Source organism: Fusarium redolens (genome assembly GCF_020744475.1).
Source record: "Fusarium redolens strain MPI-CAGE-AT-0023 chromosome Unknown BKA55scaffold_1, whole genome shotgun sequence".
Classification (NCBI taxonomy): Eukaryota; Fungi; Ascomycota; class Sordariomycetes; order Hypocreales; family Nectriaceae; genus Fusarium; species Fusarium redolens.
In genome coordinates this window covers 5,503,549-5,524,585 of record NW_025763664.1, presented here as the reverse complement: position 1 = coordinate 5,524,585, position 21,037 = coordinate 5,503,549, and the positions used below count along the sequence as shown (strand labels likewise).

Genomic DNA, 21,037 nt, shown 5'->3' with positions numbered 1-21,037 from the left:
AATAATTTTCAGTTAAATATGCAAGTGATAAGCAGAGGTAAATTGAATTGAGTAAGATGGTATCCTATCAGAGGTGAAATGCCAAATGCGTTATACAATGCCCAGAAGGAAACAACTTGAAGGCTCCAATTCTATCCCCAACGCCACGCTAAAAGTTCACAGCCACAATCCTCCCAATCTTTTGCTACAACATATATCCATTGATATTCTCATTTCCTTCCATTAAAGTCTCTATCGAAAGCGAGAGTCTTATCCATGCCTTCCCATACACCGTGGCCAGTCTTTTGGCCTGTGGCGTAGAATCGTTCTGTGCGGTCTTGAGTGTTGGCCCACTGGTTAAGCATAGTGCCGCTGGAAGTGGCCTGGCCTCCAGTGTAAGTCGAGCCATCTGAGGGGTTGCTGTAGACGTAGTTGTAGGCTCTGAGAAATGACTGTCAGTGAATGAATTTTGATATGTTAGTACTGTGAACTTACTGGTTGGCAGTGGAAGACGACATGTTGGTTTGTTTTGTTGGTTCAGAAGTAGACTGGTTGGTTGGTTGTATGGTTGCTATAAGCTTGAGTTGCAGCGATAGGTTTAAAGGTAAGAAGACAGTCAATGTATTGATGATGATACCAAAATATTCACTCTAGAAAGAGGGATTCGCTCTATTTAAATCAACTCGAGTAACCCTCAAACGCAAACACGCAGAAAAGAACTTTGAGCAGCCTCAAACTGGAAAAACACCACCATCAACATCTCAACTCCAGCATCCGCGATCCAAAAACGGCCCCCATCCCAAATAGACAAGCCACGGTCGCGCAGAAGCGTAGAGGCAAAAAAAGTCAACCGCCAGGCTATCAACACCACCGTAAAGGCTTCAATTGGACGGTGGCGAAAAACAAACTGAAACGGAACTGCGCCGCGGACAGTTCAGAAAGTTGAATTACTCAATGTTTGGCGGAAATGGGACCCGTCTCAGACACTCGCAATTGCGCAGAACTCAAATCGTTAGAAACCCCTTGTTCCATCAGCCACAGAGGGAACCAGCGTGGTGGCTTAGCCGGCCCCCAAAGATAACAAGTGTTGAGTATGAGAAGTACTTCAGTGTGCATTTGGTTCTCATTTGCGGCATTTAGGAGATACCAATGTTTCATTGTTTCATAGATGATCAAAGCCCCTGAGTTGAGCGCATTTCAGCATATTTTCACTGATAGTCATTGAGGGAGGAACAGTATAGCTGCGCCACAGCTTCAATTCAGGATAGTTATCGTCAATCCAAGGTCAGATTGCCCAATAGAACAAGTTACCTTACAGTTCCTATATTATTATCTTATTGGAGGTCCTCCCAAAGATTTTGCTGCACGTTTCAGGTCGAAATCAGCTTAAAACATACGGGCTATGAGGGAGGCAATTATCACGATGCTGACAAGTTCACAACGGCCGCCATGAAGCTCAATCCATCCCTAAATGTCAAGGCCATGCCGATCATCTTCTGCTGGTCAATTGCCATACTATGGGGATATCATTTGCGAATTTGACCTTTTGACAAAAGATCATTTTCGTCCAGAGAATAACCGCACAAGGATTTTGACAAAGCTGACTAGGCATGCTTATTCAATGGTAACTTCGGGAGGGAACCGAAGTCTGACACATGGGCAGATTTTCAGTGCAGTCATAACGTCCTTTCAGGTCAATGTAGGGTGAACATCAAAGTCCCAGGTATCCGTCATGCCGAATGTCTAAAATTGCCATTGTTGGATATACTCGATGTTGTACAAACAGACTGAACTATTTACACCGGGGATTTCACTACCCTACACCTGGAGCATGCAGGCCCAGTATTTCGTGATATTTAACAAATTGTATCCAGACAATGACAACTCACCCAGAGTGACTGATCTCAGTCAGTTTCAGTAGCTGTGTGAAAGTTGATATTGTCTTGTTTGGACCTACCTGATCGGATTGTGCTTTATGTTACAGTAATTAGATGCGAGATATGTGAAGCCGAAATCGTCCTTTGATTGCAAAAAATGTTTATCATCTCACTCCGGGGTACATTATTCCTTTTACCTGAGCCGATTTTGGACAAAATGAAAATATCCAACCTGCTGTGATTTAGAATTATTCTCGAAGCCGTTATAGTACCATAGCAGAGCCTCATTGTTACCCCACTGAAGCCCTAAACCTTGGTCTCCATCAACATTCCAGTGCATCGGCAATCGAAAGTTTACATTCCAATGGTACACAGCCCTATTTGCAAATGCCGAGACGTTGAGGCATATTCGTCGTAGTTGTCAAGTCGTGGGAGCTATCGATGAATCGCCTGCGAAGAGCTAGACACGACATATCGACACACGGTTGAACATTCACTCGTGATAATGGATGCTTGTGTTGAACTCCGAGCTGAACATCGCGGCCCTTGGAAGTGAACCTTTAACACCGGGATTCAACCGACAGGCTCATATAAGTATGGGAGAGTTTGATATGAAAAGCATGAGCGCAAGAAGGTGATCAACGGCCGATTGACAGTTACTGACAACACGATCAAAGAAGTTAAGCCCTAGTCCTATCATTGTCAATTCCAGCCAAGGCAATCGACAAATCAACATAGAACAGATAGCGCAAGTTCAGGTGGTACACGAGGAAATTGGCAAAGACCCATGATTTGGAAAGGTAGTGGTCGATGGATAGGGTAAACACTATCGTTCGGCGTCAGCATTGTGTTTGAGTAACCCTTCTGTTGCGTTGTCGGAGATATGGAAAGTCTATCACACAAGGTAGATCAGGGCATAACATCAATATCAGTTGCAGTGAACAACAGATCCAGGCTGAAAAGGGATAGCATATCGTTGACAAGGGGACGGACATGAGCACTCAAAATAACAACAACACCAACACCACTGGGGACTGACAGCTTCTTTAACTCAGAGCTCACCACGTACCACCTCCAACGCAACTTGACAGCACCACACCATCATCACACTCGCATTGAACAAAACAGCAGAACTTAGCAGCCTCATTTCCGCAAATCTTAAGACTAGCTTTGCAAGCGCAACGCAAAAGCCTAGAATAGACGTGAGCTTGGCCAAGATAAGCGGTTCGCAAAACTATCAATTCCAAGTTTCGATAGCTCGACGCTTCGACCAAAGAACCCCTGCCTTCAGCTCGGCCTCGACCTCAAGAGGTCAACAGGGCTCCCCTCCCCTATCTGGGGCAGATCATCGGGACGAGGAGAGCTTCCTTCTCGGCTCCAGTTGTGGCAAAAATGTCCAAGGCACCGGAGCGTGCGAAAGCGAGAGTGAAGACGAAAATGACATTTAGATGACATTGCTTTTGCTATATGACGGGGTCTGAGCACGGGTTGCCAAGGAATAATGGGCTGACAGGAAAACTCAGTCTCAGCGTCACTATGGAGATAGTGTGCTGAACTGTAATGACCAAGACGTGTTAACGAATGCCTGTATGCTTCCGCATCAAGTCGTATGCTCCCATGACGAAAGGATTCCCCCTTTCCATGCTGCAAGCCAACACAGCAGCATCGGCCAACGAAGAGCTCACCAAGAAGGGAAAAAGCAGATTCACGCACGGTTTGAGAGTGACAGGCCTGCATGGAACTATCACCGTTGGCGTGGTGCGCTAACACAAATCGTCTCCGGTGACAGGGGGAGTATTGGTAAAGCAGAACGAGAAAGTGGATTGGTTTTTATATGGGGAAAAAGCGATAGGAAATAAGTACGATTGAGGTTATTCTGCACTGGAATGCGGCTTCAACCGATAGAACGTGTCGTTTTGTATCGTCTTGTCTCACACAGTAGATGACTCTCCACTCCCGCAGCCGCTGAACATTGAGGCTTGATATCGTTGACTCAACTTCAGTTGAGGAGAGCGACAAGACGAGGATATTAATTGGTCCCTGGGCTATCGCGTGGTAATGAGCAAGGATTCCTCAGATCCTCTTGAACCCTTAGGATTTTTGTGTGCGACAAAATGTCACCTCGTGGGTTCTGTCCCTTGCATTATCGCGATTTATCCAATTATCGCCAGCAAGGTATTATTTTATGAACAGGGAAGCACAACTCAGGGCAGGGGGTAGGGATCCTTGATGGCCCAATGAGATGAACTAGACTGTTGGAGACTTTGCAAATCAACCTCGGCGATGGATCCGAAGCACTGACCGTTTATTCATGCCAAAGGTTTCAATCGAATGACCAGACGATGTCGAAACTTGACATTTCACAAAGGGTCCTATCAATCATGGATTATCGTCAAAAAGGCTCCCCCAGTATTCAGTGTCACCGTAAATAAGACGATTATAACTACCGGTAACACGACAGCCACCGTCAGGAACGCCTTCGCTCCAACTCCTCCTTTTACCCCTAAAAAAGAAAGATTTCATTATGCAGATGCATAAAACACACCCTCCCGCATGCGCGCAATTGCAGGTCCCAGCTTTGCGATGGCTTAGCGCAAGTGGGCGAGTCACGGACGCCAATTGGACTCTAGAAGACGCCACAGCGCGAATAATGCAAATTGCACTTCTCGTAGCGCTTCCATTCTTTCAAAGTGCCCCCAAGCCACCAAACAACGGATCTTTCGATGCCCGTTTTTTTCGTGGCAATTGGGTTCATCCTTCTTTAATCTCCCCTTGGGTTAATGCAAGCCTCGAGAAACCGTCTATGACTCTGGTTGGGTTTCTGTGTGTTTCCTTTGTCAGTGTCGTCCACATTCTTCTGGAGACTGCGGACGCTAAAATCTGCATGCTGTCAGGTACCCGAACTTTCAGTGTTGATCGTGCGATGGTCATTGGCAGGGATCAACAAACACACAGGACTGGATGTTTTTGGATTCAGTGTGGTACCAAAACAGAATGTTCAGGCTGTGCAATCCTATAAACGGCATTTGATGAACCGAAAGAGGACGAAAGAATACTCAACAGTTAAACAATATTACTTTTCTTGCTCCAAATATACTCTCAATCGAGAGTGAAGAAAGGAAACAATAGAAGACAACGTCAGATGTGTAAGTTGGTGGAGTGGAAAGTTATCGTGAGGGGCTTCTTTCAAGCAGACCAAGGAAACAATTCCCACTAAAACGGCTTCTTCGGGTCCTTGGGGGTCATGATCCTACCATTCTCAGTCTACCATCACGATCGATGAGATTCGAGCAAAGATCTCGGTGATCATCATGACGATCAGTGAAAATTCGAGATGCCGAAACTTGGAATCTGTGGTTCTTCAGTCGGTATCGCTCCGTAGGGTAACGTATTGTCTGTCACTGACTCTCACTAACAAAGCCGATATGGATTGCTTGATTTCCTATTCTCCATATTGCTCCGGAGGAGACGATAGAGTGAACACTAAAAATAACAAACCTTCTTTGATGCCAAATCCAATGGGCGACAAAGACTAGCAAAGGAACAAAACGAACTTCCGATTACTAATAACATGCGATTGCAGTAGCATGGAGTTATACAGGAAATGAAGGATACTACCCGTATCGGTAACAGCAACTAAGAAACAATAGACAGCTTCAGCTGCTGGGATACTCCAGATGGTTATTCGCATCATTCAAGGTTGTCGTAAACTGTCTGGTCCAGCTTTGAGCTGAAATAGCGAAATGTAATAGCGCCCGACTTCCCAAGAAACCGGACTCTTTTGGTGCGACATCCGACAACAAACTATTGCTCAGCGACTCATTTTTACTAGCCAATACAGCTTTAGGCCTTGCAAGGTTGAATGTTTGTAAACGTCTCCCTGGCTCAAATAGACAAAAGACCATGTGTGTTAATCCCAGTATCGTATCGCTCCACCGCAGCTCTCGGCGACTGCCTCGTTAGCGACCCCGCTAGCAACGCCTGAAGTGGTTAGTTTAGCCACAATTTAGTCAGGGGTCAGGGGACCACACCTGTGGAGACCCGATTCAGCGCACCACTACCCAAGTGGCTAACGACTTTGTTCGACTGTTGCTTTTCCAATACACACATTCACGGCCAAGGCCGGGCTGACGGCACAAGAGCCCGTTATTTCCAGCACTGAGCAGGGTTCTCATTCTGGATTAGATCCATCTGCTCATCTTGCACATGGGTGTGAAGCCCTGCTCAATAGCGCCCTAAACTAACGCGAAGCTCAGGCACACTATCAAATCCGACTATGGGTCACCCACGCCCAACGGCCCACGCCCGCGAGAGGATGAGAAGAGAGAGTGAGAGAGATGGGGGAAAGGCAGGGTAGGGGATGAATGAATGGACCAGGCGCAGTCGGTCGTTTCTTGCATATAAACACCATCCTCCGACCTACATGGGCATGCTTTCCTTCCCACTTCTCTTCTTGTCACTCTCTCTTATTACAGTCTTCGCGGAATATAAGTGACTCTTCAGAGTTCCACCGCAGTCCATTCGTTCATTACTGAATCTGTACATTCTTTCCAACATAATGAAGAGCGTCGTCTATATGGCCATGGCCTTTGGCCTGGCTTCTGCCACCATCTCCCCCCGCTACGAAAACACTCCCGCGGAGACATGCGAGTGTGATACCGATGATCTTTGCTACCAGGCTGTCCACGCTCTCGGTGCCACATTCTGCGACCACATCCAGAGCTGCGAGCTCCCCTCAGCTTGTGCTGACCGTCAGACTCTTGAGGAGGCTTGCACTTGCACTCTCCCCACTACCACCACTGCTGCTGTCGTCTCTACCACTGAGACTGCTAGCACCGAGGCTGGTACTGCCACAACCGAGACTGCTAGCACCGAGGCTGGTACTGCCACAACCGAGACTGCTAGCACCGAGGCTGGTACTGCCACAACCGAGACTGCTACTACTGAGGCCGGTACTGCTACTACTGAGACCGCGACCACTGAGGCTGCTTCCACCACCACTGCCCCTGCTGAGTCCAACACCACCACTGAGGAGGACTGCGACTCTACCACTGAGGAGCTCTCCACTGGCACTGAGACTGCTACTGCTCCTACCGGTACTGAGACCGCCCCTACTGGTACCGAGACTGAGACTGCTCCTGTCAACACTGACACCAAGACTGAGACTGCTCCTACTGGCACTGAGACTGCTCCTGTCAACACTGACACCAAGACCGAGACCGCTCCCACCGGTACTGAGACTGCTCCCGTCAACACTGACACCAAGACTGAAACTGCTCCTACTGGCACTGAGACTGCTCCTGTCAACACTGACACCAAGACTGAGACTGCTCCTACTGGTACCGAGACTGAGACTGCTCCTGTCAACACTGACACCAAGACTGAGACTGCTCCTACTGGTACCGAGACTGAGACTGCTCCTGTCAACACTGACACCAAGACCGAGACCGCTCCCACCGGTACTGAGACTGCTCCCGTCAACACCAAGACCAAGACTGAGGGTGTTTCCACCACTGAGGGATCCCACGGTACCCAGACCACTGAGGCTACCGTTCCTTACACTACCAAGACTGTTTACACCACTGCTGTCCACACCTACTCTAAGTGCCCTGACTACGTCAAGGACTGCCCTTACGGAACTCACGGCCCTTACACCGTCACTGAGACCGTTGCTGTTTCCACCACTGTCTGCCCTGTGACTGAGGAGCACCCCAAGCCTACTGGTTACACCACCAAGACCATCTACTCTACTGAGGTTTACACCATCTCCAAGTGCCCTCCTTCCGTCAAGGACTGCCCTTACGGTTCCGTCACCACCAAGAGCTACCCCGTCTCTACCACCGTCTGCCCCATCACCGAGGAGCACTCCAAGCCTACTGGTTACGCTCCTCCTGAGTACACCACCAAGACTGTCTACTCCACCAAGGTCTACACTGTCACCAAGTGCGGCCCTGAGGTCAAGGACTGCCCTTACGGTTCCGTCACCACTGAGACTGTCCCTGTCTCTACCACCGTCTGCCCTGTCACTGAGGAGCACCCCGCCAAGCCCACTGGCTATGCTCCTCCTGCCCACAGCACTCTCTACACCACCAAGACTGCCTACCTCACCAAGGTCTACACCGTTACTCAGTGTGGTCCTGAGGTTCCCAACTGCCCTTACGGCTCTGTCACCACTGAGACCGTCCAGCAGACCACTGTCTACGCCACCGGTACCAAGGAGATTCCTTCTTACCCTACCGTTGTCGTTCCCAAGCCTGAGCAGCCTGAGCACCCCGCCCAGCCCGAGCATCCCGCTCAGCCTGAGTACCCTGCTCCTAAGCCTGAGCAGCCCGAGACTCCTGCCCAGCCTGAGCACCCCGCCAAGCCTGAGCAGCCCGAGACTCCTGCTAAGCCTGAGCACCCTGCTTACCCTGCTCCTCCTGCTAAGACTGAGACCTACAAGGCTCCTGAGCCCAGCCAGCCTTCTGCCACTCTTCCCTACCACGCCCCCACTGGCACTGCCCCCGCTGTCGAGGTCACTGCCGGTGCTTCTCGCTTCGGTGTCGAGATGGCCGTCGCTGCCGCCGGTATCTTTGCCGTTCTTCTGTAAATGCATCATGGAACATAAAACTTTCCCTTTGCTGTTTATTTATTACAAACATAATAAGCTTCACTATGTACATAGTATGATTTAGACGATCTTGGCTCGGCCAAGTAGTGGTAGAAAGAATGGTTACGATTTTTGGATAATATTGTGTAATTTTGCTGTTGAAGATACCATATCATCAATTATAGACATCTCTTAACAAGTCTCTGGTCACTTGTGATTCTCAAAATGCCTCGTCACTGAAACTTTAGTAACTCACTGACTACTCGAAGTCCAAATCCTTACCTTAAAGCTCACAAGTCCAGCCGCTTATCACGCGAAATCATTTAATCCTTTGTCGTCACTAGTGTCTCCATGTGATACCAGTTTTCTCAAACTCTATCTCCTTCGATTCATCATGTGGAACAGCGCTAGAACAAAGAGGAGGGGTGAGGAAAACAAATTAGGGGACCGTTTCACCCGGATCGTTGGAAACAAAAACAGGGCGAGATTTTCCCGAAAGTCAAAAAGGCTTGTGGCCGTTGAGACAAAAAGGGAGACATGTTTCTCCTCTGGAATGCGGGAAGCAGATAGCGTGGAAGGGTTCTAGAACATGGTGTGTTTTGAATGAAATGTGGCTTGAGTTGCGGTGTGAGAGAATATCGGTGAGGATGTTGAAAGAGTGAAAATGACAAAGGGTGAATGATACTGAATTGAGATGAAGAGACAGAGGATGAATCGTTTTGGACCGTTGTCAAGTTTATGGGGCATAGACTTTGCAGGGGCGTGTGATGGAAACATTCGGAGGTTTAAGAATAGCCGTGATTGGCTCTTCAGAAAGAGACAAAGAGAAGCCAACGACTCCTTGACAAAGATCCATGAGTCGTCTGAGATTGTCTCACCGCGCAATCCTCCGTTTGTCCCGTTACGCCCGTAACATTTCGGACGATGGCATAGTGTCTAGGTACCAGCTAACACAAGGTGGGTGTGGTGTCTGTCGTCGATGGCTTCAAGGTTTCAACAGTCAGCGATGAAAGAAACGGTGTCGTGGCTACAAACAACCAGACGATTTCACCGCTAAGTTGAGCAATGGCAGTTATCTTTATGGCAGGTAGTTAGGCCTGGTTTTCGAGGTCGGATGACTTACAGAGATCTCGAGCGCGGCTGTTTCAACTAATGAGGCGGCGAATGCAAGGGCTGATGACATACATGGCGCGCTTGGAGGGCGACGTTTCAGAGAAGGGATGCCAAGGCGAAATGTTTTCTATAACTGAATAGTAATATGGTAAGCTCTGTTAAACAGAAGTTATTCGATAATCAGATATACGAAGCATCCGATCGGTTGTAATGTCTAATGTCTGTTTACCTAACCCAACCCTAGCTGGGCAGTTGGTTCTTCGATTTCGCAACTCGATCATCGTCAGTATCGATTCATGAGTTCCTCTTGTCTTTTAACATATTGACATCATTCCTCTCCGCTATTGAGAAAAGAGAAGAAGCATTATACCGAAATGCTGCATAGAAGTTGGTGGTGATGCCGAAAAGCCTCGTTGGTGTGGCGCAAGGCTTTCTGTGCCTGGAGCCATAGTAAGCACAGCCGTGATCTGCGCCTCTGCATGTGTTCCACTGATGCCAGGGCAGCAACCAAGGTTCCCTCTGAATTGACAGGTTCGGCTCTGGTTCAGTGAACGAGAATTGGATATTCTAGCTTTTAATTGATCAGATAATTGAACAAATTGACGTTTGTGTCCAAGCTGAGATCATCGGAGAAGCTCATGGCCACAGCAATTGGGGGTTTACTGCAACAGCCCTGTAGCACTGTGAAACACCCTGTATTACAGCTGTCAACGGGAATGGCTGTAGCGTCATTAGTCGTAGATTAGATTATCTCCCTCGTCTATCTCCAGATCACGTCAATGCATCGGGAATACGGCACTCAGACCTCCTACGGACTTTGCTTCTCAAGCTATCCATTTACAGCACATTCTGTCTCACACAAACATCCATTTGTAGCACTCACAACCTCTTTCCGAACAGGCCTCCTGCGAGCCATGAGGCGCAGCACCTCTCTCATTCCACACTGTTCTGCAGGTTATTTGTGGCCCGCGGCCTGTTCTGGCGGCCATCTTTTTCTTCACCACTGCCCTCTGGCGACCTACGTCTTTGGCCTGGCGAAACAAGAGGGAGCTGACTTATAAGCTTGCAATTCCCGTATCAACCATCAACATCATGACAGCCTCGTGAACTTTAGCTAAAGCTGCATCGGAACCCCTCTGATTGCCTTTTTTCTATTTATTGTTGATTCTGATTCAAGCTCAGCGCAATGAACAATAACGTTGCTTCGCCGTTTAACCTTCAAGTTCCGATATCATCTGCTTCGCCTAGCGGATCGAACAACACCACAACTGGAAGACCGCCACTATGGACACCTTCATCGCGGCGAAAAGTCTCACGGCTTTATCTTTATACGACTCTCCCTTTGGAGAAGATTATGGCAGTCGTTCATGCTAAATCTCCCGATACTCCTGCGCCTGGGTATGCGTTTCTTGATATTGCGCTGCGGATATATACTAATAACTGTATAGTAAAGATTCCGCCCACAAGACACTCAATGCGATGCTCAACAAACAACCACGATGGCTTCATCCCAAAACCGAAGACGATATGGTGCGGCGACTAGAAGAGCTGGCTCTTTCTCCTACACGCACCAGCTCAACCCACAATTCCGTCGCATCTCCAACCCAAGGTTCTGGACCTATTCCAGCTCTCAACGCTATTCCAACGCCGCATCTTGTTAGAGACCCCGGTACTAGAGTTTCGCTCGAAGTTCCGCCTTTCAACCAATATCCCCAGCAATTTATCCCAAATAATGGAACCGCCGCTCAAAGACAGATACAGCAAAACCAGGAGGACAACAGTACTTTTCGAAATTTCTTACAGCGACCTACATTCATGACTACATCGACGGACTGCACCACTGGAAGTTTACGACAAATACTCAATGACTATTCACACCCGTATGTCAAGACGGTTAAGCGCCTCATAAAACGATACACAGCACCTCTCAATCGTCGAGGAACCAGTCTATCGCCCATTTCAGATGAAGAGCCAAGCGTGGCATCATGGCTCAACGATCGTGACGCACCGGTTCATTTGCCCATGGGACCTTACTACCTTCCCGGAAACTTCCTCTGCATCGACGAAGTTGCGCACTATTCATGTCATCCACAAGATGAGATTCATCAGACATTGGCTTGTTTCTGTCGCCCTATCCACGAGATCGAAGAGCCAGCTTGGATCACAGCACACGGCCCTACTCAACATGGCACCAATGCCTTATCAGCTGCTGTCAATGGTGGTCCATTTGAAGAGCGCGATCAGTTTGGACACACGGCATTTCATCTGATGGCTGCGCGGTTCTTGTCAGATTATCTCTTCCAGGCAATTATCTCGGACAAGGCCAACTATATCCTGAATGTGCAAAACACAGCGGGCCAGACACTCCTCCACGTATTGCACACTAACTGGTTTCAACCTCAAAACCAGGAGTTGCTGAAGCAGTTGTTGGATGCACTCGCTCACAAGGGATTCGACTTCAGTGCCCGTGACTACTATGGACGCTCTTTCTCGCATATTCTTTTATTGCGGGATACACCACCCGAGCTACGAAATTATGCACTCGGACTGTGCAGTGCAACCAGTTATCAGAAGAGGGACGCCTTCAACGTAACGCCTACTTACTCAGCCATCCCCGAACCTGGAATGGGTATTAGCAGGACGAGCACACAGGCTATGGACGTCGATCCCCCGGTACCAATGTCTCGACAAGCCAGCATCGCTGATCCTTGGCACTTCGACGATATCCATCAGGAGACACAACTTCTCAAGTGCATTAGCGAAGCAGAACTCAACCCCCGACTTGAAGACAACGAAGGCCGCAATGGACTCCATTGTCTCGCAGCCGCCACACTCAGCGAAACTAGTATCACGCAAAAGTACTATCTCGATGAGAACGGCGTGCCAATTGACCGAAGGCGCAGAAGGGACAAGACCGTCAAGAACTCGGACTCGTGCACCGATAGATTGCAATTCCGCCTGGTTCTCCTACAGAACTTGCTCGACGCAGGCGCCGATCCAAACCACTACGACATCCACGGCAACACACCCCTAATGGCTTTTGTCGCCCAGCTCCCCGAAGATGATGACTACAGAATCGGCCCCGACATCATTCGACAACTCATCGATGCCGGCGCGCAAGTCAACGCTCGAAATCGATCAGGCGAAACAGCACTCCATATCGCTGTTCGCTGCGGTCACAAGCTCGCTGTTAAACAGCTCGTTGAGAGCGGCGCATGTGTCCATGTTCGCGATGCAGCGGGGAGGAGTGTCCTAGAAGTCGCGGATGTCAAGATGAAGGGTTTAAGAGGTCACGATGATGCAGAGTATGCGCACCTTGAGGCGTGCAGGGCGTGGTTGAGTGGGATTTCGGGAGGTGCAGTACAGGAACCGACAGTTTTGCAGGAGTGGGATGTTGTCTCTGGTGATGAGAGTTGAGGGAGACGGATGATGTATGTATCTAAATGGGGTTTGAACTTCAGAATGGCGTTGGGATAGAAGCGGATACCCAGGTGTTACATGGCAAAAGAAGGTATAGACTTGCTTTCACTGTACATATAGGGACTTTAGATCTCCTCAACACAAATCAAGAAAGAAGTAAAAGCGATGATTCTCTGAATTCCTTGTAAGATGTTGGTGACCGTGCGTTCTAGAGCATATACTCTCATCTGAAGTGAGGGCACACGCCACGACTGTGCATCACGAACTATCAATAGACTGAGAAACTGGAGGAATTAATCTAAACTGGAAGATAATTTGAGCCCGACATAATGATGAACTTGTCATGGATATTATTGGCGGACTTTTCAACGGCTTCAATAATTCCTCCAGACCCTTTGGCCTCTGTATCTTCTAGTCCCAAAAGGGATCTATCAACGCATCGCTGCACATTCGCCGTCATCCTGCAGTACGATGGCACCCTTATTCCCCATGCTAAAGTCCGAAAATGAAGGTTGTCTCAATCTACTCACAATATGATTGGCCTTTCGGACATCTTGGCGAAAAGCGTCAGCATCGGCCCCTCCCACGCCGATGGCTGACGCCAGCCGCGATGTACTGCAACACCCATACTTCATCTTATTGGTATGCACCATATAATCTCAACAACATCAATTTCGGACTTTAGAAATGGCTTTCAGTATAAATACTGTGGGAGATTCCCACTTGACTAAACGTATCATCCTCAACATTCACAATCAAGAACAACTACACACAAACACACTATAAAACACAACTTGAGTCTTATAAGCAATCAATTCAATCATCATGTCTCCTCACTCTGCTTCAACCACCACCAACGACCTCGTCAACGAGTATGCCGACATCATCAAGGGCAAAACAATCCTCACGACTGGTGTCACACCCAACAGTCTCGGCGCCACCTTCATCCTAGAAACCGCCTCCAAATCCCCATCTCTTCTCATCATCGCAGGCCGCAACGCTTCCAAACTCCAAGAAATGTCTGAAGCCATCACCAAGACCAACCCAGCCGTCAAGACCCGTTCTCTTGTGGTAGATCTTGGCTCTTTGGCTTCAGTGCGAAAGGCTGCTGAAGAGGTCAACAGCTGGAGTGATGTGCCTAGCATTGATGTCGTTGTTAACAATGCTGGAGTCATGGCTATTCCATATACCAAGAGTGCGGATGGTTATGAGATGCAGTTTGCTATTTGCCATCTGGGGCATTTTCTTTTGACGAACTTGATTATAGATAAGATTCTTGCTTCGGAGTCACCTCGTGTTGTCAATATCTCGAGCAATGGTCACAGCCTTGGTCCTATTCGCTTCGCTGATCCTCACTTCAGTGTAAGTCATCCAGCCTTGCATATTGTACCATACTAACTTCAACAGGACGGCGAGATCTATGACCAGTGGAGTGCCTACGGTCAATCCAAGACTGCAAACATGCTCTTTTCTGTATCATTGGCCCAAAAGCTAGGAAGCCGTGGTCTTGAATCTTACAGCGTTCACCCAGGCCTCATCCTGTCAACTGGTCTAGGCACACATCTACTTTGCCAGCATGGACGCTGATCTCGGCACTTTTAGTCAGTCATCCCACCACCCTTCCAAGTCTCTCAGCTAACAAACCCGCAGTCAAATCTCATCGCGCACGAGGCAACTCTGAAGGATGGACCGCTATTCCCCCTGTTCCCGTCGAAGTCGGCGCTGCGACGCATGCTTTCGCTGCTTTTGAACCCAATATCAAGGGTAAGATAAGATATCATGTTCAAGTGGGTATATATGAATACTAATATTCAATAGCGAGCAATGGTGCTTATCTTTTGGAAGCGAGGGTTTCTGATCCTTTTGTTGATACTGTCAAGGCTTGGGCGCGAGATACCATTGAGGCTGAAAAGTTGTGGAGGTTGAGTGAGGAGCTTGTTGGGCAGAAGTTTGGATATTGATTGTTGCGATGCGCTTTTTTGCGTCAAGGTAACAAGGAGTTTGATTTAAAATTATAGACTGTAATTAAATGCTCGTTATTGTCGCTTCAATATGTATATTTCACTTCTTATTCTCTCGTCCTTTACCTTAGCTTGCGATCTGCATGTTTCTTCGTTCAGATGTCGCTTGAAAGCGGAAGGCTGGAGATGAACTTCTTTAATGCAGATTACCGCGCAAGAAAGATACTTCTATGGCTATTTCACTCACTCACTTCCATATACATAAAGTTAAGAGGAGTTTCTTCTTCGAAGTGGTTGTTAGGGTTGGCGTGCAGGGGAGGCAAGAAAACTTAGGACCTTTATCCTAAGTGACAAAAATAACTAATCTAAAGGCCTTCTATGTCTGCACTAAATTTAATTAAGTCTTTTTGTCACTTAGGATAGAGGTCCTAAGTTTTCTTACTCCCTGAGGCCGTGGAACAAGAAGCCGTCCATGGATCTCACGTCGTACGTAGATTGAGATCCGACGTATGACTTCAAAAGTGCTGCAACAATACCTTGCACCAATTTAATTTTGCTTCCAAGTCAAATAGCGAAATTGACATCATAAGTGCCCCTTAGCAAGTGAAATAACAAATTATAGGCAATTGAATGGAATTGAGTTCTCACCTGACAGCTCGACATGAGCCGTCAAGATGCGGTGGCATGCTTTGGTTGGCGCATCTTCCGAAGCATTGAATCATCAAGGTAAATACGGTGAAGCGCTTCACACAAGCCAAATTATAATGCATAAGATATCACAGAACATGTCAAAACATAGACAATGCATTTGACAATTCAAGCGATATGAAATAATGATATTTCACAAATTGCAGTCCCTCATCCGCTGAAAGCTAGCCCAGGCAGAGCTGATAGCGCTGCGTTGTGGCGCTGAGCTGCCTATTTGGCGGCTGAACTTTGCATGCTACAGCAGCACCCAGCACCTTCTCCAACCTGAACTGGCTGTGACTGCCTGCTTCCCCGCCGATCCCGATCACTCACTGGCCACTGATATGAGGCTTCCGCTACTTCTCCAACTTCACTCCATCATTTTTGTTTCTGCAACACCATCGATACTCTGTATCTTCACTCCCTCTTCACTTCATCCAGCTCCGCTGATCGCCTTTGTTGCGTCGACTTCGCTCTTTTGATCGTCTTTCAAATCTACACCCTTCCTTCATGATCGCGAGATAACGATAAGCTCATGGCCCACGGCTATCATGAGTGCTCTCGACCTTGATAGTGCCCACGATGGGGTCACCGATCAACACCCTCCAGAATCAAAGGATACAGAGTCTTCTACCGACTCACCTCTACAAACAATAGAGACTCCTCTCAAGTTCCAAATACCTGAAGATTGCCGCACCTTCTTGCCTTTTCCTCGCCTGCCGCCAGAGATACGTACCCAGATATGGCAAGCTACCCTGGAGACTCCTGGCATGCACTTTCTCAAAATCGATACCGACTGGCATCCAGCAACAGGACTTGGAAAATGGTGGCTCAAAGAGTCGCTATTCCTCCACGCAAGTATTGACGATGACGATGAGGAGGTTGATCCAATCGCGCTCGAGGTCAGAAGGGAAGCTCGCCCTACAACAAAGGTGTACGCTACACTAAAGCCTCTCTACCCCACTCCACAAGCCGACATCTCTTATTACACGAATCTCCATCAACAGCTCACCAAACTTTCCGTCACATGCAATGAAGCTGCCGCTGTAGCCAAGTCCCTTACAAATCGGTCTACGACTTTCCGGCTTAACACTGGCCGGATCGTTAGCCTCAACTCCTCCTCGGATGTCATCTATCTTGAATACGTCCCACCTGAAGTCTACGAAGACAGCATACGCTTCAACAAGCTTCTGAATTGCTCAGGGCTCGATCAAATTCGAAAGGTCGCGGTCAGATACTGCCACAAATGGTATGAGCAACAATCGCCCAGGCGATGTCCAAACTGCGGCCTGATTCACAACACTCCTGATAGAGTCAGGTACCCGAAACACCTGTACAGGTTTTTGGCTCAATATCTCCCCAATCTTGAGCAGTTCTTCTTTGTAGATTACCTCATCCTACGAAGATCTGACCCCAATGCTGCCACGGATCACTACGGGTTTCAGAGTAACTTGATAGGTAAGCGATGGATGACAAAGGCTTGAAAGACCATATCACTGACCGCATTCAAGCAAAAACCGGCACATGCAGATTCGAGGGCGGGAACAGAAGCTACTTCGAAGCGGACACACAAGATTGGAACATCAATTCCCGAGTGCTACAAGTCAAATCCTGGCTACAAGATAATTTTGTTAAATACGCCAAGGCGAGTAGCTTGAGCACCCACAAGAACCCAGAGAAGGTCGAGTTTGGTGTTCTGGCTTGCGAATGGAATGTTGAACCACCATCAGAGCCAAGGAAGGCACTGGCGACACCGGTCAAGAAAGGAAGAAATAAGAGAGCCAATAGCGAGGAGCACACTTTATCAAGGACGACCCGACGAGGATCGACGCCAACGGTATCAAGTCCTGTTACCGAGAGCCTCCCACTTGACGTGGCGATTAACTTCCCGTTTGTTTTTGACGCCGGCGGTAGCAACAACTTTGAATTCACCTTTTCTATGTCCCTATAATGACTTTACATGGATTTTATTTGGCTTTTGCGAGGAGTTGAGGCTAAGGATGAGACTTGGGCCACAAGAGCCAGCACTTTGATGCTTTAGGAGGACGGCGAGCACATCACACCAGAGTGCTCAGTCACGAGTTATCGTTACAGAAATTAGATTAACTTAGAGTATACATTTTCCCGATGAACCGTTACCTTCAAGCCGAATTCTACGATTACGCCTCGCTCCTACGCTACGGAATTGTTTCTGTATTTACTCCTATTACGTGGATTGCAACAGACCAGCTGGAATATGTTCAGTAAATCCCCATCATGGTGAACTCATCCAGCATATCTTTCGTTATCCTGTTTATCTCCATCAACTTGCTCGGTCGGGTCGTCCACCTATCCTCCACATCTCCCAACTCAGTATTGAGCATGTCCCGATATCGTTGATTGGTCAACAGACCCGTCCAAGCGCTTTGGCTTGACCATGTACTAGGGAGCCCCATGAGAAGATTCATCTGACTCATAATGTGGCGAAACGTCTCGGAGAAGAGCACAAATTGGGTAGACGGCTCGATCAGAGGTACATCGGCAAACGACATCGGAGCCGCGTCGATCAGGTCCTGATGTGGATCCGATATTGAGTTGAATATGATCTTGAGTACAACTTCAAGATGTTTGGTGAGTTGAACATAGCAAGATATTGTTAGAAACATCGTGGGCGAATCGAATACTGGGGGAAGCTCGGGAGTAGTGCTTCCGGAGGTTGGTGTCGTCTCATCCGACGACGAAGCTATTGACTCGGGAGATTCTGTGTTTGCCTCCAAGGCCAGCATCATTCTGTTTGTATGTGGCGTTCGACCTTGGCAGAACACAGTCCGTGTCCCGAGCTGCCGATGCAGTGTCTTCAGAACAACAAGGTACTCCTGCGCCGCCTTCAACACCACCTGAATATTCTGATACCCATTCTGCGTCTCCCGATCCTCACACACAAACGCACTCAGCCGAAAACAGGTCTCAAGCTGCGACACAAATTCCCAGCCCCGGTGGATATCAACATTAAGTTTCGACAGCCTCTCGAATAACTGCATACTAGGCACTATGATCTTTTGCTCAAGCTCGGGTGGATCAAGCTCTGACACACAAGGCCACGCATCCATAGGAAACGGGAGACTTTCAGGTGTATACCCGCAGAACGGATCAAGATTCCAGGCTGTGTCGTCCAACAGCGCTTGAACAAACTGCATATCTTCAGTGGGCTTGTGAAGCACCATGTCCTTCTTGGGCGGTCTGCCGACGCGTCGTTGCAGGCCGGCCTGACATGTTAGGCCGAGACGGGTGCAGCGGGCGCATGAGGGCGAAGAGATGGATCGTGAGCAGCGGAGTTTCTGGCGACGACAGCGCTCGCATGCTGAGCGAATTTGATTCGGGTGTGTGTGCATTGTTTGTTGGTGATGAGTTTGAAACGGTTGATGAGTGAGTTGGTGAGACGGAGTAGACGGGCATCGGAGGGTTACTGTGGGGCGACCGGAGGCTTTTAGGGGTGGAGATGCGGGAGGGACGGGAGGGAGGCGGGGCCGGGGGGTCTGAACTGAGTTGTGATTTGTTCGAATTAAAATTAGATGTCAGTTTTGGGTAGTGAGTGTTTGTATGTATCACATTATCTTTGCGTAATGAAGTTGTTGATGTGGCAAGGGTGGGCTGAGAGTTGTTGGGTTTATGAGTAGAATTGAGTTCTGATGATGTTTGTTTGAGTGTGTCGTTTTCTGTCGGTGTAAGCGGTGAGAGGCTGGGGCATGAGTTGAAGCGGATAGAGAACTTGAACCGTTATCTCTGAGATTTGCGATCATTTCAAATTGCAAATTCTGGATTGGAACTTGTTTGGTCGTATTATCTGTCTCTTCACATGCGTAATGGGAGGCTGGGGCATGAATTATTGAAACGGCCAGAGTCCAGCCTGTGATGTGATAGATGCACTATCAGATCTGATACACTACAGCTCCCGTCGGGACAACACTCCGCCACCACGGAAAGGCATGCCACCTCATTAAACACAACTCAGCATGTAGGACACAAGATGTTTTCTCTTTTCTCTTGACTTATCAAAACGATGATCTAATAGAGAGCTCGGACTTGTCGCTCATATATATCCCTTTCTCTCCCCCCCAACTTCATTTCTGTTTTTCAATTATTACGCCCCGGGCCTCCCTTGTGGTTGCGCTGGGGAAACCCCTTTTGCGACGATGCTATCGGTTTCATCTAATCGTGGTGTTTGGACTTTCGCCCTACTGCCGTCTCTTCTTCTTCTTTCCAGAGGATGTTGGCCAACATGACGACTTGACGAAAGAGCCCCGCGAGAAAGCACGGGAAACTGAAGCTGCTTTCTCACAAGATCCATCGAAGGTTCGTTCATCGTTTCTGACAGTTTTGATCTCTGGACTTAGCAAGATTAGCGCTCTCTCTTAGTGTCCCAGCTTCCGTCTGGTCTCAGCCCATTGGCAAGTTACACCACCGTGGACCATATGAGTCTGTTGCTCCGTCTTTTCCTTTTTCTCATGCACCCTTTCTAATACATCAGAATAGTGGAAGAAACAGAGACTTCGAGACTCCATTTTCCTTTCACCCTGAGCCTCAGAGAATGCCAATTGGCTATGCCCCCTCCAAAGTCCATCTTGTCTTTATGTCAATACGTTACTTGACAGCAGAGTCTCTGCCGTCATCTTGTGAACGTTCTTCTTGTTTCTTTTATTCAAAGAGGACGACAATAGTGTCACTGGACTACCAGTAGTGCCAGCATCACAAGTTCATCAGAACTGAATCCTGCTGGCAAGATCGTTGGGAAGCCTTTTGCCCCAGCTTGACATTCCACGGGGTATTCCCCTACAAGGACCGGTACCTGAGTATGACTATCTTCAACTATCAATTCACTGTTCGTTGCCCCGACCTTTCTCCCTTTCAGCTACTGAATCGCCAATCTCCTTCTCAAGTGCGAAGTATGAATGCGTTCAAGGCAAGGCTGTCTACCGCACGTCCTATAGGATCGCCACAGCTCCTTGTCAAGTCCAGATCTGTATTCGGCCCATGTGATTATGATCTATGGGGACCAAGACACAGAGGGGGATCGTGAGAAGTACCGCCGGGACCTCGAGCGTATTGATGCGCTCAAGCTCAGGCATGATAGGGTCATGGCCGCTTTTGAGCCAGAGTACCATCTGGCCGACGTCGGCGAATATGTTGCTGCATACAATACCAGTTGGTCGGAAATCAGGGACCTTGAACAGCCTTGCCTTGGCCGAAAAGGCAACTTTTGACCCTATCATCAAATAATGGCCTCTCCTGCGTGTGTGTTCCTACCAAGTGGTCGATGGGGCGGGAAAAGGGGCGCCATTCAAAAGGTTGGGGGACTGAGCCAGTCAACGCTCCTATCGTCGTTTCTCAGGACCAACCTTTTGGATGGCGACCTTCTTCCCGCACCATCGACC

The 21,037-nt window shown here is 48.4% G+C and overlaps 7 protein-coding genes across 7 annotated transcripts; 5 read left to right on the top strand and 2 right to left on the bottom strand.

Annotated features, from left to right (window-relative positions):
• Positions 1-9: 9 nt before the first annotated feature.
• BKA55DRAFT_732821 (uncharacterized protein) lies at positions 10-942 on the bottom strand. The gene is made up of 2 exons (XM_046201227.1): positions 475-942; positions 10-420 (listed from the first exon to the last, which is right to left on the bottom strand). The coding sequence occupies exons 1-2, from the start codon at positions 495-497 to the stop codon at positions 210-212; spliced, it is 234 nt and encodes a 77-aa protein (XP_046057487.1). The 5' UTR covers positions 498-942; the 3' UTR covers positions 10-209.
• A 3,623-nt stretch (positions 943-4,565) lies between these two features.
• Positions 4,566-5,124, top strand: BKA55DRAFT_552520 (uncharacterized protein). The gene has a single exon (XM_046191439.1). It carries the CDS (start codon positions 4,660-4,662, stop codon positions 4,873-4,875), a length of 216 nt encoding a protein of 71 aa, XP_046057486.1. The 5' UTR covers positions 4,566-4,659; the 3' UTR covers positions 4,876-5,124.
• An 835-nt stretch (positions 5,125-5,959) lies between these two features.
• On the top strand, positions 5,960-8,633 carry BKA55DRAFT_603550 (uncharacterized protein). Its single transcript, XM_046196573.1, has 2 exons — positions 5,960-7,158; positions 7,324-8,633. Exons 1-2 carry the CDS (start codon positions 6,415-6,417, stop codon positions 8,443-8,445), a joined length of 1,866 nt encoding a protein of 621 aa, XP_046057485.1. The 5' UTR covers positions 5,960-6,414; the 3' UTR covers positions 8,446-8,633.
• A 2,111-nt stretch (positions 8,634-10,744) lies between these two features.
• Positions 10,745-12,975, top strand: BKA55DRAFT_533306 (uncharacterized protein; the record flags this gene model as incomplete). Its single annotated transcript, XM_046189444.1, has 2 exons — positions 10,745-10,956; positions 11,007-12,975. The coding sequence occupies 2 exons, from the start codon at positions 10,745-10,747 to the stop codon at positions 12,973-12,975; spliced, it is 2,181 nt and encodes a 726-aa protein (XP_046057484.1).
• Positions 12,976-13,520: 545 nt separating this feature from the next.
• Positions 13,521-15,242, top strand: BKA55DRAFT_659398 (uncharacterized protein). The gene is made up of 5 exons (XM_046197535.1): positions 13,521-14,340; positions 14,386-14,519; positions 14,554-14,579; positions 14,629-14,742; positions 14,797-15,242. Exons 1-5 carry the CDS (start codon positions 13,804-13,806, stop codon positions 14,937-14,939), a joined length of 954 nt encoding a protein of 317 aa, XP_046057483.1. The 5' UTR covers positions 13,521-13,803; the 3' UTR covers positions 14,940-15,242.
• A 935-nt stretch (positions 15,243-16,177) lies between these two features.
• BKA55DRAFT_589097 (uncharacterized protein) lies at positions 16,178-17,659 on the top strand (the record flags this gene model as incomplete). The annotated part of the gene is made up of 4 exons (XM_046194882.1): positions 16,178-16,875; positions 16,966-17,084; positions 17,138-17,470; positions 17,541-17,659. 4 exons carry the CDS (start codon positions 16,178-16,180, stop codon positions 17,657-17,659), a joined length of 1,269 nt encoding a protein of 422 aa, XP_046057482.1.
• A 207-nt stretch (positions 17,660-17,866) lies between these two features.
• On the bottom strand, positions 17,867-18,997 carry BKA55DRAFT_498344 (uncharacterized protein; the record flags this gene model as incomplete). The annotated part of the gene is made up of 1 exon (XM_046186540.1): positions 17,867-18,997. One exon carries the CDS (start codon positions 18,995-18,997, stop codon positions 17,867-17,869), a length of 1,131 nt encoding a protein of 376 aa, XP_046057481.1.
• Positions 18,998-21,037: the final 2,040 nt, after the last annotated feature.

Excerpts from the sequence above, each read along its gene's own strand:
- BKA55DRAFT_659398 (XM_046197535.1), top strand. The coding sequence starts at position 13,804 with ATGTCTCCTCACTCTGCTTCAACCACCACCAACGACCTCGTCAACGAG. Across the intron at positions 14,520-14,553 it reads GTTCACCCAGGCCTCATCCT|CATGGACGCTGATCTCGGCA; the intron begins GTCAACTGGTCT and ends CTACTTTGCCAG. Across the intron at positions 14,743-14,796 it reads TTTTGAACCCAATATCAAGG|CGAGCAATGGTGCTTATCTT; the intron begins GTAAGATAAGAT and ends AATATTCAATAG.
- BKA55DRAFT_732821 (XM_046201227.1), bottom strand. The coding sequence starts at position 497 with ATGTCGTCTTCCACTGCCAACCA. Across the intron at positions 421-474 it reads TCGTCTTCCACTGCCAACCA|AGCCTACAACTACGTCTACA; the intron begins GTAAGTTCACAG and ends GTCATTTCTCAG.
- BKA55DRAFT_603550 (XM_046196573.1), top strand. The coding sequence starts at position 6,415 with ATGAAGAGCGTCGTCTATATGGCCATGGCCTTTGGCCTGGCTTCTGCC. Across the intron at positions 7,159-7,323 it reads CTGGCACTGAGACTGCTCCT|ACTGCTCCCGTCAACACCAA; the intron begins GTCAACACTGAC and ends ACCGGTACTGAG.
- BKA55DRAFT_552520 (XM_046191439.1), top strand. The coding sequence starts at position 4,660 with ATGACTCTGGTTGGGTTTCTGTGTGTTTCCTTTGTCAGTGTCGTCCAC.